Below are 15,373 nucleotides of genomic sequence, written 5' to 3'. Positions count from 1 at the left end.
CAAAAAAAATAATTTATTTGATATGAAAAATTGTTGTTACTGTCAGACATTTTTAAAAATAAATTTGAAAATTTTGTTACTTGATAAGATTTTTATATTAAATAAAGTACTTTAGTATTTTTCCAAACTAATAATAGATGCTTTCTATCAGATGTAATGTAAAATAATAATTTATACTAATTAAAATGTTTAATATTTTGATGAAGTACTTACTATCTATAGTGGTTTTTATCTATGAAGCATTATTGCTCTGAATATCCTGAACTCAGTGAGTTATTTAATAATTCTATGGTGTGAGTAGAATCTATCAAAACTTAAGTGTTATTTTTTAAATTAATATTTACTAAATAATTAAATAGAGCTTAAGAAGCAATAATAAACAGGAGGTAGAATATCTTTGATGGCAGGTCAATATTGATCTCTAAATATAAAAAGGTATATAAAAATTACTATCCATTTATTAAATAAGAAATTTTAACAATAAACTAGAGTTTTGAATACAATAGAGACAAAATAAAAACATACAGTAAAAAATATTTCTAAAAATATTCATTAATAATTATCAAAAATTTTTAAAGAAAAAATTAAGTCAGTGTAAATAAAATTTAATTATGACTATTTATAGATTACAATTATACTATCTTCCTAATTAATTATCACCTCGCTGTAAGCTAACAACAGGCAGTAATGCCTCCAAATACTCAACAAAAAAGTATCTTCGCCCTTCCGAGACTGATCTCAAAGCTTCCTCCTCAGAATCGGGAAGCTAATCATCTAGTTGATTTAATTTAGTAAGTACGAAATTCCTTTGATTAACACTGTAGACTAAATTCATGGACTTCAAATTATTAGAGAGCCTAAAAATTCAGATTGCTCACAATTCGAAATTGTAATATTAATTAATCTTTCTATTTCTTATTTTTCAATCGTTTACTTTTATTAATTTACAAATTTTGATTTACTTCTAAATATTTCATTGGAGAAGATTTACATACAATTAGTTTATTATTTAACATTTTTTTACATATCGACAAATTTATAATTAGAATCCATAAATTAGAGTTCAAATATATAACAACAAAATATACCAGCAAAGCATAATAATTATATCAATAAAAGATAAATAAACAAACAAATAAATAAAAAAATTAAACATATCTAGTTTTCTTAAAATGAAAGTCTTATTAATTTGCATTGTTGGTCTTTTATTACTTTGTTCTGTAAATGCTCTTACCACCTAAGAAATAGCAATTAAAGATGCTTGTATTAAAAGTTTACCTAGTCCTTGCTAAGATTCAGATGAAGCATGCAAAACTGAGATAAATAACGTCAATACATGCTTTTAAGCAGTAGGTTTATATCCTACTTTTAAGGAATTAGCAGATAAAGTAAAATCTACTTGTAGATCTGATAATCCCCAAATTCAAAAATTTATCAATTGAATAGTTTCATGTCTTTCTTCAAGCCTTTTTGTATTTTCTTATCTTGCTGTTATCTTAGCTTTTATTTTCTGATGAAAATTTAAAAATTAAAAATGCATATACTAAGATTATTTTTAAGTTTTTAATTATCTAAAGTATGTATGTATATATTTAGTATAAATTTTGCATCTTTAAAAAATTAATATTTAAGTTATCTTTTCCTTATAATCAATCGATATAATTTACAAATAGAATATTTAAAAGAAGATTATTAAAATACTTATTTTAACTTAATTAATTTGATTAGAATGTACTTTGATTTCAGTAATAATAATCAAATAGTTTATTTATACTTTTCTTTCTATTTTTTGCATATTATGCTTGTTATTTACTTTATTTCATAATTTAAGAGTAGACATAAATATAAATGTTTTGATTTGCTTCTTTATTAATTATACCTTTGTTAATTTATTAATTACAGTAATTCCTAGTTCGTTCGGACCTTGAGAGTAATTCGAGAGTGAAAAATTAAAAAAAATCTGATATTTTTTTGAAATAAGTCCAAGAGTGAGTACATACAATAATTATAAAATAATCAAATTACAGGTTTAAAAATTTAGTTATATCAGGTTATGATTTATTGTATTCAATTATTAAGTTTTTTTTTTATTTTTCTTATGAATTTTAAATTTATTGATAGTGATTATTTATTTTTGACTAAATTCCTTCTTGTTAAATTTAATTACTATATTTGAGAATTTATTTAAATTAAAAGCTTAAGAATTCAAAGGGCAATAAAACCAAATTTTTTTATTACTTTATCCAATATCTTCTGATTTGTTTAATTAAATTGTTTATAATAAATACAGTGGAGATCAGGATTTCCGCACCCTGTGTGCTGAAATAAAAATAATAAAATAATAGAGAGAATCAGCTATATTTAGTAATTAATTTTAGCTTCATGCTATGATTGATATTCTTTTTAAAGTAGTAAGTTATGTAAGAAAGCTACATCATTAATTTAGTTGAAAAAGGATCTTGCATACTTGTTTCTAAAAAGTTTGTTGATACCATAATCCATACTTAAGAAGTAAAGCCTCTAAGTTTAATTGTTAAATGGCTCAAAAACTGAACATGTAAGTGAATTATGGTTATAAATAATTAAAATAAGTATTTTGCAACTCGTTAGGATAAAGAATAAATTTTCTTTTTCTCCTTTTGAATAGCAAACTATCATCAACCTTTCATTTGATTACACTACTGTTTGCCCATAAAGTACCTAAATCTCCAATAAAAAGTAAAGAAATTTCATATTTAGAAAATGGTCTGAATTAATTATCAAAAAAGAGAGCCACATCTGCATTATAAGAAATTTTCTCACAAAAACCAAATACTCCATTTAGTTCAGCATCTCCACCTAATGAAACAAATCTATGGTTTTTAGATCTCTAATTGAATAAACGATCATGTAAATTATGCTTTTTTTATTTATATCTCTCTTCAAAGTTGTCCTTGCAGCTACAAAAGTTAGTAATCTGTTAAAATTTACTAAATAAATTAAATATCTAATATGGAAAATTATTCTTATTTGAATGCTGTAAATATCCAAGATAATTTATTGTATTTATATATATATATATGTATGAATAAATCTAAATACCAATCAAACTCTATCTGTAAATTCTATTTCTTCATACTAGAGCTTTCTTTTATTCAATTAAAACCAATCAATGATTTATTCCTTTTGCTAACAAACAATTTCCTATTCCCTATTATGCCTTATTTTACTATTATTTTATCTGATAGAAAAATAGTTATAATTTTTTAAAATAAAATATTATCAAAAATCAAATAAAAGAAAATTTTTTTAAACATCAAAATATTTTTTTGAATTTCAGTTAAGTCAAAATGAATGACTTAGTAGAAATAAGTATAATTAATAATTTCTAGATGGCCATCAAAATACTAATTTTTATAACAAATATATTTATTTAATAGACTAAATAAATATAAGTATTCAAAATTTAACAATTTATTTTTAAATTTCGATGAAAAACTTTTATAAAATATTAAATGTTTGATATCAATTTATCACTTACTTACTTGCTTATTTAAAACTTTTCTTTTGGAAGTAGAAAGAATTAACAAATATTTTAATTTCTTCAAATTGCGCATTAGAACAAAATTTTAAATGTACTTTACTCAAATTTTTCAAAATATTGTGTGATTTTTGAGGTTGGAAACATAAAAAATATTTTAAGAAAGAAAGAAGATTCATTCAATAAAAAAAAGTGTATACCCTTAGGTTTCACTCTCTCAAGCTCTTGCGTTGTCCCCCTATAGTTATAAAATAAAATAACAGTACTAATTTTAAATATATTCCCTATCATATTATTGAATTTATTTTATTTACTTTTCTATTTAAAGTAAATATCATCTTTCAATGAATGATTTACATTACATGTATTAAAATTATTTGATTTAATATTTAATACTTAATCGAATTATGATCGTATGTTTAATTGTAAATTATCCTAAGTTAAATTTTACTATAAATATCAATATTGTTTTTATCATTTTTGGCTTGGTTAATAAGCTAAGCTTGAACAGAGTCTTTTAGTTAATGATATTACTGTTCATAGAATTATATCAGAATTTATAGTTACTTAATTTATGTAAATTAATTTTTACTAAAACACACATAAATAAATTCAAAGTTACTTAATTAAATTAATAATTTATTAATCTAATAGAACGCAGCTAACTAGACTCAAAAATGGTACTCGTTGTAAATTATTTTTCAGTTTTCTTAACTACGTTAATTGACTTATTTTATTAATAAGGTAATAAAAAAGATCAAAATAACTTACTTCAATATCATTATTATAAATAATATTATTTAACAAACACTCTTCATAACTGCAACTTATTCTTTATTTCCTAATATTGTATGTATGTATGTATGTATGTATGTATGTATGTATGTATGTATGTATGTACTTTCAATTTAGTATGATTTTGTATATAGTATTTTTAAAAATTTACTGTTTTTTAAGTTAATATCAACTTTAACATTGAATAAAACTACGCTACAATAAAAATATTATTAAGTAACATAGAAGAAATTTTTTGTAGCTTTAAATCTAAAAATAAACTATTTCAAAAATATTTTTAAAATAAAAATTAAACAAGCGAAATACACTTCATGTTAAAACTTGTAAATTAACTAACTTTATCTTAATTTGTTCGCACCAATTAAATAGCAGTTTTAAAAAATTTTTAAGTATCTAATTTTAGTTGTAGTACAATTAATCTAAATTATGCGCTTTTTCCTATCAATAAGATTATTTTTTACTTATTCAAAAATAAGTCTATCAAAAATGTTTATCCTTTATTTTTATCCTTTTTCCAAGTTTGCATAAAAAAATCAAAAACTTTATTTAAATTTGAGATTAAAAAAAGAAAAATTATTTTTAAATTTTATGCTATTCAATTTAAAATTTTCGATTACCTAAAAACAGATTTTATTTTATTTATTCAAATAAGAAGTATTTGAATTTTATTACATATCAATTCATTCATTTATTTATTTTTGTATTCGTCTTTTATTCTAAGTATTTTTCCTTAAAAAATCGCTTTTTAACATTTCAAATCTTTTAGTTCTAAACCAATACAAAAAAATGGCAAAATTATATTTTTAAGAATTTAAAAAAACTTAAGTTCTCTTTTATGTTTATGGTAAAATAGTAATACTTAAAGCTTTCCAAATTTTATTTAAAAGCTTAAAAGTTATTGTACTTTTAAAGATATAAAAAAACCACACATTCATTTTTATTTTACTAGTTAATTATGTATGATTAGATTGCTAAATACTAGAAAGAAAAATTAAAATGAAAATACTTTGGTATATTAAAAAAGTTAAGTTATTAAAAGCTTTGAAAATAGATGAATAAATTGCGTCTAACAGTTAGTACAAGTTTTTTAATCATTCTCATTTTAATGGTTCTAATATTATTAATCAATTAAAAAAATTATAATTTTACAGTCTAATTAAAGATATCTCAAAAACTTTTCTTTCAAAAATCTGTAAGGTTTTGATAATTAATTAAGAATAAATTAGCTAAAAGTTATTCTTTTGAGATTGAGCCAGAGCTTAATATAAAACCTATATAAGAGAAACTTGAATTCATAAAGAATAAAATACATATAAATATTTAATTAAAAACTAAAAAGATAAAAAATGAAAACAAGCAATTTGATTTTGATATTAGCAATCTTTTCAATATTGATTGTTACTACAAGTGGTATGGGCTTCTACTAAAATTAGCTTAAAGGATAATTTACACAGATACCTTGTCTACATATTGAGGAGAAAATAGATGAAAAAGAGAGAACCTAGTTTCACGCATTCAATTACTGTTTAAGCAGCAGAAGATTTAAATTTTCAATGAAAGATTCATTAGGAAATGAATATTAATACTAATCAATTTGTATTCCTTCTGGGCAAAGGAATCATTTAGAAAAATACAATCAAGAAGATTTTTTTTATGGTGTTTCTGAAGATTGTTGATTTAAATCTCTTGATTAGTTAGATTGCTTCGATCGATAACTTTTAACTTATTTATATTTATTAACCTATACTATCAATTTACTTGTATAATCATTATTTATATATAAACTGTAATTTAATATAAAATTTAATAACTTAAATTTCCTTATAATAAAAGCAAACAATCCATTTTATATTTAAGAAACTCGTGTTTTAAATTACTTTATTCAAAAGAAACAAATTATTTTAATCTTAAATACATATCTTATATATTTATTGATTATTATATTCAGGGCTTAAATAAAAAAAATTTTTATCGGATTAAGTCTAAGAATTTTACTAAAAACTGACTTAGTCTATTAATATTTAATTTAATTATTTATTTAAATATAGAAATAAAAAGGAATGCTTCAATAATTTATCTTTATAGCCTTATCATGCTTTTACGAAGACATAAATACTAATAAATTATTAAAAGAAGTTGCTAAAAGATTTATGAATTAAAAGTTGATATTTTTTATTTTCCTAATGATAATATGATATAACTGAAAAATAGTGTGAAAATATTAATTAACATAAATGAATAATTTTAGATTAAATTAAATATTAAATAATTTAGAAAAAAAATATTTAATACAATCAAAATAAATAATATCAAGAAGCAAAATTATTAAAATTTAATTTGATTTAAAAAGTATAAAATAAATATTACTCAACACAAATAAATTCAATAATTTAATATAAAGTCATTCAATTTCTAAGACAAACAATCGACTCCAGTTTTTCTAAAATTTTCTGCTTCTCTAACATCTATTCCATTTTATCTTTAAATAATATAAATAAAATCAAGATTCTCTAAAAAAAATATTTTCCAACATTTTTTAAAATGGAAAATAAATAAATAAATTAAAATTGTAAAAATTTATGATGTAATTAATTAAAACCTGATGCTCAGTTTTAAAAAAGAAAGATCTTTCTGCATTTATATGCTCTGTTTAATGGCTATTATACTCTCGACTCCAATTTAATTATTACTTTCAAGATAATAAAAAAATATTATACTAAATTATAAGATTGTCAATATTAATTTAATAGATATTATTTACTCAAGATTTAGACTTAATCTTGTTATTTTCTAGCATTTTGAAAGGTTACTTGCTATATTCTTTGTACCTTGCAAACCAATTTAATTTAATCTAAATATTTATATATTTTATCTTTTGAGAAATAAGTGTATCAATAAAAATTACTCAAGTCCAAGACTTAATTTCTATAGATTATTGAGCTTTTAGATACTTTCAACTATACCCTTCGCTCCTTCAGAGCCTAAAGAATTATTTCTTATTTTTTCAAAAAATTAACATCCATTAATAAAAAAATTTAATTAAATTAAATATTTTTAGATTTTATAATATTTTTTTATGTTATTTAAAAGTTAATTTTTTAATATAATTAATTTATTGTAAAAATTAAATTAATTAATTAATCATTATGATGTTTTTAGGTATTTTAAATGAATAAAAATATTTATTTTTTACCCTAAATTTAAACTAAGTGATGTAATATTATGACATTTTTTTAAACCTGAAGCTATGGAAATAGCTCCTTGAGCTCCAAGATTATTGTTACTTTTATATTTTTTTTCATTAAAATAAATTTTTTTTAATTAATATTAATTTAACTAAACAAAACCATACTATAAATTAAGATTTAATTGTTTTATGTTAGGACACTTTTGTAAACTATAAGAAAGGCTATTAGCTCCTTCTTAACCTATTTAATTAAAACTAATAAACAAACAAAATTAAATTTAGATAAATAATATCAATTAGAGTTACTTTAGTTTAAGTGCTATTGAATTCATGTTTTAACATTTCTCAAGCCAAAACCCTATGTACTTAGCTCCATCAATACCAAAATTATTATCTCTAAATTAAATTTTTTAATTAGAATAAAATTTTGGAACAATTGATAAAGAAAGATACTTTAAATTTAGATAAATTTGTTAAATATTTTAACATTTTTCTAAGCTGAATGATAAATTTTTTGTTCCATCTGCCTATAAATTGTTGGATCTTTTAATTAAATAAATAAATTCTGTGTTAAAATTTTTCTTTATTTCTGAAAAAACTTTGAAGTGAATCAAAACTTAAAGGTAATAAATAAACTAATTTTTCATATAAGTTATATTTATAGAGTGATAAAATTTCATATTTTTACTATAACAATAACTTTAAAGTTGTAATATTTTGACACTTCTCTAGAATAAAACCAATATATTTAGCACCTTCGGCTCCTATTTAATTAAAGCTTTTAAAAATAAATTTGAATTTATTATGTACAAAATCGAATTACTCCAAATTCAAACATAAATTAGTGATATTTTAGCACTTTTCCAAACCAAGCCCAATATTTTTAGCTCCTTCTGCTAGAATATTATTTTATCTAAAATAATTTTTTGTAATAAGTCAAAACTCAAAAAATAGCAACTAATTTACTGCAAATTTAGTTCTAAACAAGTTAAATTTTAACATTTTTCTAAACCCATTCCTAAATTTTTAGCTCCTTCGGCATTTAAATTGTTCATTCTTTAAAAATTTGTAAAAGGATTATTTGTGAATAAAAAAAAATTTTTATATATTTACTACAAACCCAAATATAGAGATGTTATATTTTACAATTTTTCAAGGCTTTATCGAATATACTTAGCCCCTTATGCCAAAATATTATTTTGTCTGTTTTAATTTAAAATTATTGTGTTGCTAAATTTAATATAAAAAATAAATACTCTAAATTTAATTGTAAGGAAGTTATTTTTTAGCATTTTTCTAAGCTCATAGCTATATACTTAGCTCCTTCTGCTTGGATATTATTTTACCTTGCAAATATAAAATTTTAATTTAATTTTTGATAATCACAGTTAATTGAATTACGATAGATTAAGATTTAATTGAGTCAAATTTTGGCACTTCTCTAAACTGATCCCAATATATTTTGCTCCTTCTTATAACAGATGGTTTTACCTGTAAAAAATATTTAATTTATTATAAATCATTAAATTATAAATTATTTTGAGTACTATAAATTGAGACTCAAAGATACTAAATTATAATTTTTTTATAGACTCATAGATATATACTTAGCACCTTCGGCACTGATTTTGTTTGATCTAAATATTCATAAATAATTATTTTCTAACGTAATATTCATGAAATTTTTACTATAAGTATAATTTCAATTATGTTAAATCACTCAATTTTTCTAAACCAAGTGTTATGCTTTTAACACCTTCTGTTCCAATATTATTTTAGCTTTTATTATTAAATTAAATTAATTTGCAAAAGAAAGAAAGAAATAGTATTCTTAAATTTTAAAATAGATAAAAATAAATGAATTAATTACCTTAAATTTAAAGAGAGATTTGAAATATTTTGAAGTTTTTCAAATATTTTTGCAATATTCAAGGCTTGTTCTTATTCTAAACTATTACTCCTAGATTATAAATATTAATTTTATAGTATTATTAATTATATTTGATTTTTACAACAAATTTATATCCAGTTAGTTAATTTTTTGCAAAACTACTAAACTTTGTTATAGAGATTAAATAGAGTCCCCAATTTTATTTTAACTAATTTAAAAATTTATTAAAAATATAATAAATATTATGAATCCAAAAATAAATTAACCAGTCAAATAAAAAATCATTTTTAAAAATGTTTTGAACAAAATAATAGCTGAGAATTAAAAATTATTCTTATAACCCCTCCCCCCTCACATTTTAAAAATTTATTTAATAAAAAATTATTAATTTACCTTAAGTCAATTTTTAAAGACTGAATTTATTTTAACTTTGTTAAACTCTTTAATAAACTGACTATTTATTCTTTTTAGATGTTGGGATTGCTTTTAATTTTATTTAAATTATGAATAATTTAATTAGAAATTAATTAGCTAATTAATTCATTATTAATTTAAAAAGATAAACAAATAGAATGATTAATACCTTAAGTTAATAGAGAAGTTAGTTAGATTTTCACATTTTTCTAGGTTTTTTTCAAATTCATTTGCTTAATCTTATCCTAAATCACTTCCATTAAGTTAACTGTTTTAATGTAGTATAAAATTAACTATTTTAAAGCAGTTTAAAGTAAATTGATTTATATTTTAGAATATTTATTTATTTAGTTATTTTTTACCATTTTTAATATTCAGATCATATATTATTTGATAAGGTTTTAAATTTAATTGAAATAAATAAATAAATGCTCATCAATTAATAAAACAGAAAATAAATTTTTATATAATCTAAATAAAAAAACATTTTTTTATTTTTAAGTATTATTTACTTGATTAAAATTAAAAAAATTCTATTTAAAAATAATTAAAATAAGTTCATTAAAAACAATATGAAAATTGTTTGAAGTATTTATTCAACAAAACAAATAATAAATAAATAAAGCTAAGCTAATTTACCTTAAATCCATTTCAACAAATTTATTGGTATTATAGCTTTTTAGATCTTCTATTTTTTTGAGCTTTATAGGTTATGATTGTTCACATTTTTTGTTTTATTCAATCTAAAAAATGCATGGAAATAACAAAACATTAAAATAATTCAAAAAAAATTACCTTGAATTACAAATTTTAAATAATCCTATTAAGATTTTCTAAGGTGTGTTTTGATAAGTCATTTCTTGCTTGTAAATTTATTTCCTTTTATTTTATTAATTAATTCATAAATAAAATTTAATATTGTTTGATATTTATATAAAATTGAACAAATTTTAGATTAAACTTTTACTTCAAGTTCAAATTTAATCAAATCTGAAATATTTTAAAGAGAATTTTATGGTAATTTATCCAAATTGAGCAGCTCTTAATTAATGCTGTCTTTAATTTGGAAATTGTCTATGTAATTAGCTAAACTAGCTATAATAAAATTCAATTTTTAAATCAATTCTTCTGAGCAAAAATTGAATTTGTTGTTAATTAATTTCACTATTATTTAACTCGCAGTCATGTTTTATGGTTGAATTTTATTCAAATCATTTTTATAAAAATTTAAATTCTGTAAGATTTTTTTATTTTAAACATCCTCAAATTATTTAATAACAAAGAGATCTATATCTCTAATATATTTTAGGATACAGTCCTTAATTTAACTGGGTATTGATAAGTTGATGTGATTTTGTTAGTTATTTAAAGTGGAGAGCTAATCATTTATTTTTTATTTTAAAATATCTTAGTTTTTAATTGTTTTGCAAATAATATCTTTAATTAATTCATTCAATTCTTCAAAATTATGAAATTTATTTAAGATGATATCTTTTAATTCTTATTTGCATGAATGTATATTATACTCTTCAATTATTTTTAGATTATTGTCCCACATAAATTCAGCTTGCTAAAGCATTTCTAACTCTTTTTATTGGATGGCAAAGTCAATGCTAGAACGAAGCTCTTTAAAAAATTTATAAATTTTTTTTTGAGATTCTTCTACAAAAGACTCTTTTGAAGAGACTTCAATCAGTTACTAGTATATTTGTTAGTCATCTAAAATAGGCCAACCTTTGAAAATGGTATTTTTTTTACTCTCAATTAAGCTAATTAAAGGAATTGTATTTTTGCTGAATTGAAATGAAATGCAATCAGCACATTTTAAGCAATGCTTTTGATCAGCTTCTATGCTAATAAAAATAAGCTATCTAGAAGGATGCAAAGGACATTTTTTATAGTTATCTAGCAAAAATATCTCCTACTCTGAGAGTTTTTAAGAATTTCTGCTATTAAGTATTTCCATATTATCCTTTATAATGACTTTTTTTTTCTTTTTTTTATATCTTTGGATGAAAATTTAGGTTCTTTTCTGCTATTTAATTTAAATTTATTAAAATAAAAGTGTTTTCAAATAATCCTTTTATTTTTTTATTAATTAAATTGTAATTAATTATCTATTAACTTTATCCATAAAAATTACCAATGAAATTCATAATAATCATTTAAATTCTTATCAAACTATCAGATTTAATTTATATTTATTGAAATGAAAGAAAAAGTTATTTTAAAATTTTATTTATAAAAATGTTAAATAAATAGATTATAATGTATGAATGCTTAAAAAGCTTGAAAATTTTTATTATTTAATACAACATAAATGATTAAATAAATTTATGCTTTTGAATACAAATTAAGCTTTTTATGGTAATATTAAGTTTCAATATCTATGATTTGTTAGCTAATTAATTATTTAAAAAATGATATATTTTCATTCATTTTTATTAGTAAAATTTTGTTATTTTGTTGAAAATAAAATTATGTACATTTATTTATTTATTTAATTTATTAGTAGGTTTTATTTGATATTTTTAATTAATTTAATAATTTTTTAATATATTTTTTTGAAATTATTTCAAAAACTCTCAAAGATTAGGTCAATTAATTCATTATGGTTAACTTTATTTTCCATTATAATGACTCTTAGTTAACTTGATTTAAAAACTGAAACTCCAGGTACTACGATACCAAGTAGCTTAAAATTCTATTCAAAAGCTGAGAAAATGGTTTTTTTGCTTTTTTAGTCTACATATTTATCTACTTTACTGCTTACTGTTTTTAGGGTACTAATAAAGTCATCAACTTAAATATATTTGTGCTGTTAAGGATTAAAGAACTATTTTATATCAAAGAATAAATATTTTTTCATCAAACAAAATAATTTACTTTAACTATAAAATTTGCTATTTCTGATAAATTTGCTTTTTTGGTTACTGCTATCTATATAAAATTTTGAAAACCCTCCCAACCAATAGTATAAAAAGTGGATTTGTCTATTTATTTTGGGAGTTTAAAATTTAGTGCTTCTAAGATTCTTTATTTGATAGAGTTTATGTTTTCTTTTAAAACAGGAAAGGCTTCTTACATAACTTCTAGTAGGATTGTTTTATCTTTAAACATTTAAAACATTAATTTCATTTTATTTTAAAATCTTTTTAAAATATGTTTTTACCTGTCTCTTTTATGAGATCCATTAACTTTAGCTGGTTCTTTTTTAGGTCTGTAGGTAATTAGATTAAATTTTGTCTGTGCATCTCAAGAACTTTGTGTGAAATTTAACAAAACTACAGAAATTCATAGAATAGCTAATCTTAGCTTAGCTTTATATAGTGTTAATCTTTAATAGTAGATCCCCAAAAGTGTTTTCTTATTGAGTCCATAGCTTATTTTATTTCATTCGAATTAAATTCAAGTTAACTTTAAACCTTGTTAGATATATCTTGTACATTTCTAACTCTTTATTGCTATATTAGTGAATCTAATTTCAGCGTGCTTTCTTCTGTCTCTACATTTGGACTTGTGATCATCATCATCCTTTAGTTACTATCATTCTTTTTAATAAAGTTAGTGCCACTGATTGATGAAGATCTTGTTCGATAGTTACTTTCTGTCTTACACTCTTATTATATTTAATCACATTTAAATAAAAAAATGAGTTTCTATTTTAACAAAAATAAATAAGCTGATTTATTTGTTAATATTTTACTTTGAGATGGAGAAGGAGAATTAGATGTAGTAAATTTAGGAGACATAACATGTACAGCAGGGTAAGAAGAAGGGATCCCTTTTTAGATGAAGTTTTCTGTGCAAATTTTACCCTTATTTGCCATTTTAGCGTAGGAATGGAGTTAATCTATGTTGCCAGAAAATTATTCTAGAGAAAATATTGGTGGTAAAAGCTAGTTTGGCTGATTGTTTTTGTATTTAAAATTTATAGAGTTTCTTGAGCTTTCTAATTCATTATTTATCGTATTTATAGAATTATTCAAGTCATTTCTTTCTGTTTTTATTGTGCTCTAAAGAGTAGTAGCTTTGCCCCTGAGCTCACTTTTACTCCTTTTATTTTAAAACCTAAATGAATCTAAAGAATTTTTCATAGTTTTTATGAGTGCTTTGTCAAGAAATTTAGAAGATTCATCAGTTTCTGTTATCAAAACTTGATTTGCTGGTTCAAAATTTTATTCAAACGCTTCTTAGTGATCCTCCTATTTCTAAATGCTTTACTATTCTGATTGCAGTTGAGATTGCTAAAAATTAAATTGTATAGGGTCTCTAGCTGCCAAAAAATTGATATTTTCTTCAGATAGCTCAAAAAGAGGCTAATGCTTTTTATGATATAATTAAAACTAGAAGTCTTTTATTTTATTTTTAACTTTTTGACTTTTGACAATGTCGCAAGTATTATTTAGTAGATTTCTATCAAAGTCATCAGCTACTGATTTATACTTGTAATTCTAATAAATTTTATTTTTATGGAAGTATTGATTGCTTGTTAAACTATTATTAGTATAGCTGCTATCTATTATTTTCGAAGGTGAGATTTATCTTGAAGCATAGCAGCTAGAAACTCTGCTTTTTATATCATTAATTCTCCGCATTTGGAGAGCCGTTCCTGATTGCGGTTTTATAGCTATGATGTCCTATGCGAGGAATAAATCCAATTCCTTATGGGGAGTAACCACATCAATAAGTCCTTATCTAAATTTATTCTAAGGTGACTAAGAATTATTTGTAGCATCCTCTATGGCTTCGTTGAAAGACCTTTCTATAATGCATTTATACTGCTGCTTATTTCTAAATTTTGGTAAAAAAACTTGTAAATCTGTTGACATAATTTATCAAATTTAATTTATAAAAAGATAAGCAATTTTTTATAAAGATCAAAGACCCAAGCAAAAATGACCTATTGATTATAATCAACTGAAACTTTTCAATATCCAAATAAGCAAAATATCAATCAATTAATCTTTCATTACATTTATTTCTTTTTATTATATCCATTGATATTCTTTAAATTAATAATTCATTTTTAGTTGATTTATTTTAAATTATTTTATTAAAACTAAATTTTAGTAAGTTCTTTAATATTTTTAAAAGTTTTAATATATTATAATATTTTTGACTTGATTTTAAAATGCTTTTTAAATTAATTTAAAAAATATTAATTTAAAATTAATTTAATTTTTAAATTAAAAAAATATTTAATCACAATATTATCAATTTTTAAATAAAAACATCTTTTTGTTTAATTTAAAATCAAATAATTTTTATTTCATGTTAACATAATTAAATAAATAATTGCAAAAACTAAAATGTAAATTTTTTCATTTTATTTGGTTAAATATTTACTATTGAAAATTAGGTAGAAATTCTAAATCATATTATTAATTATTAATAATTTGAATAAATAAAATAAATATTTGATCATATTAGATTTAATCTTAAGCTTTATTGAATACATCATATTGAGATTTCGGGGTTTTTATCAAAAATAGCTGGATTTGAGCAAAAAAATTAAGCAACTGATCTACTATTTTTTTATTATTATTTGTTTGTTCATTAATTT

The 15,373-nt window shown here is 20.9% G+C and overlaps 6 protein-coding genes across 6 annotated transcripts; 3 read left to right on the top strand and 3 right to left on the bottom strand. All coding sequences in view use genetic code 6, as the record gives it.

The window, feature by feature from the left end:
• Positions 1-611: 611 nt before the first annotated feature.
• Positions 612-782, top strand: TTHERM_00672150 (hypothetical protein; the record flags this gene model as incomplete). Its single annotated transcript, XM_001014992.1, has 1 exon — positions 612-782. The coding sequence occupies one exon, from the start codon at positions 612-614 to the stop codon at positions 780-782; it is 171 nt and encodes a 56-aa protein (XP_001014992.1).
• Positions 783-833: 51 nt separating this feature from the next.
• On the top strand, positions 834-1,176 carry TTHERM_000672149 (hypothetical protein; the record flags this gene model as incomplete). The annotated part of the gene is made up of 2 exons (XM_012797421.1): positions 834-889; positions 1,047-1,176. 2 exons carry the CDS (start codon positions 834-836, stop codon positions 1,174-1,176), a joined length of 186 nt encoding a protein of 61 aa, XP_012652875.1.
• Positions 1,177-2,205: 1,029 nt separating this feature from the next.
• TTHERM_00672130 (hypothetical protein) lies at positions 2,206-3,116 on the bottom strand (the record flags this gene model as incomplete). Its single annotated transcript, XM_001014990.1, has 4 exons — positions 2,206-2,319; positions 2,493-2,549; positions 2,678-2,939; positions 3,082-3,116. The coding sequence occupies 4 exons, from the start codon at positions 3,114-3,116 to the stop codon at positions 2,206-2,208; spliced, it is 468 nt and encodes a 155-aa protein (XP_001014990.1).
• Positions 3,117-5,661: 2,545 nt separating this feature from the next.
• Positions 5,662-5,991, top strand: TTHERM_00672120 (transmembrane protein, putative; the record flags this gene model as incomplete). The annotated part of the gene is made up of 1 exon (XM_001014989.3): positions 5,662-5,991. The coding sequence occupies one exon, from the start codon at positions 5,662-5,664 to the stop codon at positions 5,989-5,991; it is 330 nt and encodes a 109-aa protein (XP_001014989.1).
• A 689-nt stretch (positions 5,992-6,680) lies between these two features.
• On the bottom strand, positions 6,681-11,907 carry TTHERM_00672110 (kinase domain protein, putative). Its single transcript, XM_001014988.2, has 23 exons — positions 10,775-11,907; positions 10,603-10,686; positions 10,447-10,550; positions 9,977-10,075; positions 9,787-9,876; positions 9,515-9,601; positions 9,373-9,462; positions 9,192-9,281; positions 9,050-9,139; positions 8,904-8,993; positions 8,759-8,848; positions 8,616-8,705; positions 8,469-8,558; positions 8,326-8,415; positions 8,191-8,280; positions 7,956-8,045; positions 7,809-7,898; positions 7,668-7,757; positions 7,509-7,598; positions 7,221-7,310; positions 7,077-7,166; positions 6,915-7,004; positions 6,681-6,794 (listed from the first exon to the last, which is right to left on the bottom strand). Exons 1-23 carry the CDS (start codon positions 11,771-11,773, stop codon positions 6,698-6,700), a joined length of 3,000 nt encoding a protein of 999 aa, XP_001014988.2. The 5' UTR covers positions 11,774-11,907; the 3' UTR covers positions 6,681-6,697.
• Positions 11,908-12,382: 475 nt separating this feature from the next.
• Positions 12,383-14,639, bottom strand: TTHERM_000672081 (hypothetical protein; the record flags this gene model as incomplete). The annotated part of the gene is made up of 4 exons (XM_012797420.1): positions 12,383-12,643; positions 12,694-12,917; positions 12,980-13,426; positions 13,514-14,639. The coding sequence occupies 4 exons, from the start codon at positions 14,637-14,639 to the stop codon at positions 12,383-12,385; spliced, it is 2,058 nt and encodes a 685-aa protein (XP_012652874.1).
• Between the last annotated feature and the right edge of the window lie 734 nt (positions 14,640-15,373).

The sequence above is a fragment of the Tetrahymena thermophila genome (assembly GCF_000189635.1).
Source record: "Tetrahymena thermophila SB210 genomic scaffold scf_8254658, whole genome shotgun sequence".
Lineage (NCBI taxonomy): Eukaryota > Ciliophora > Oligohymenophorea > Hymenostomatida > Tetrahymenidae > Tetrahymena > Tetrahymena thermophila.
The sequence above is the reverse complement of the archived record's forward strand: the minus strand, read 5'-3'. Positions and strand labels throughout refer to the sequence as shown.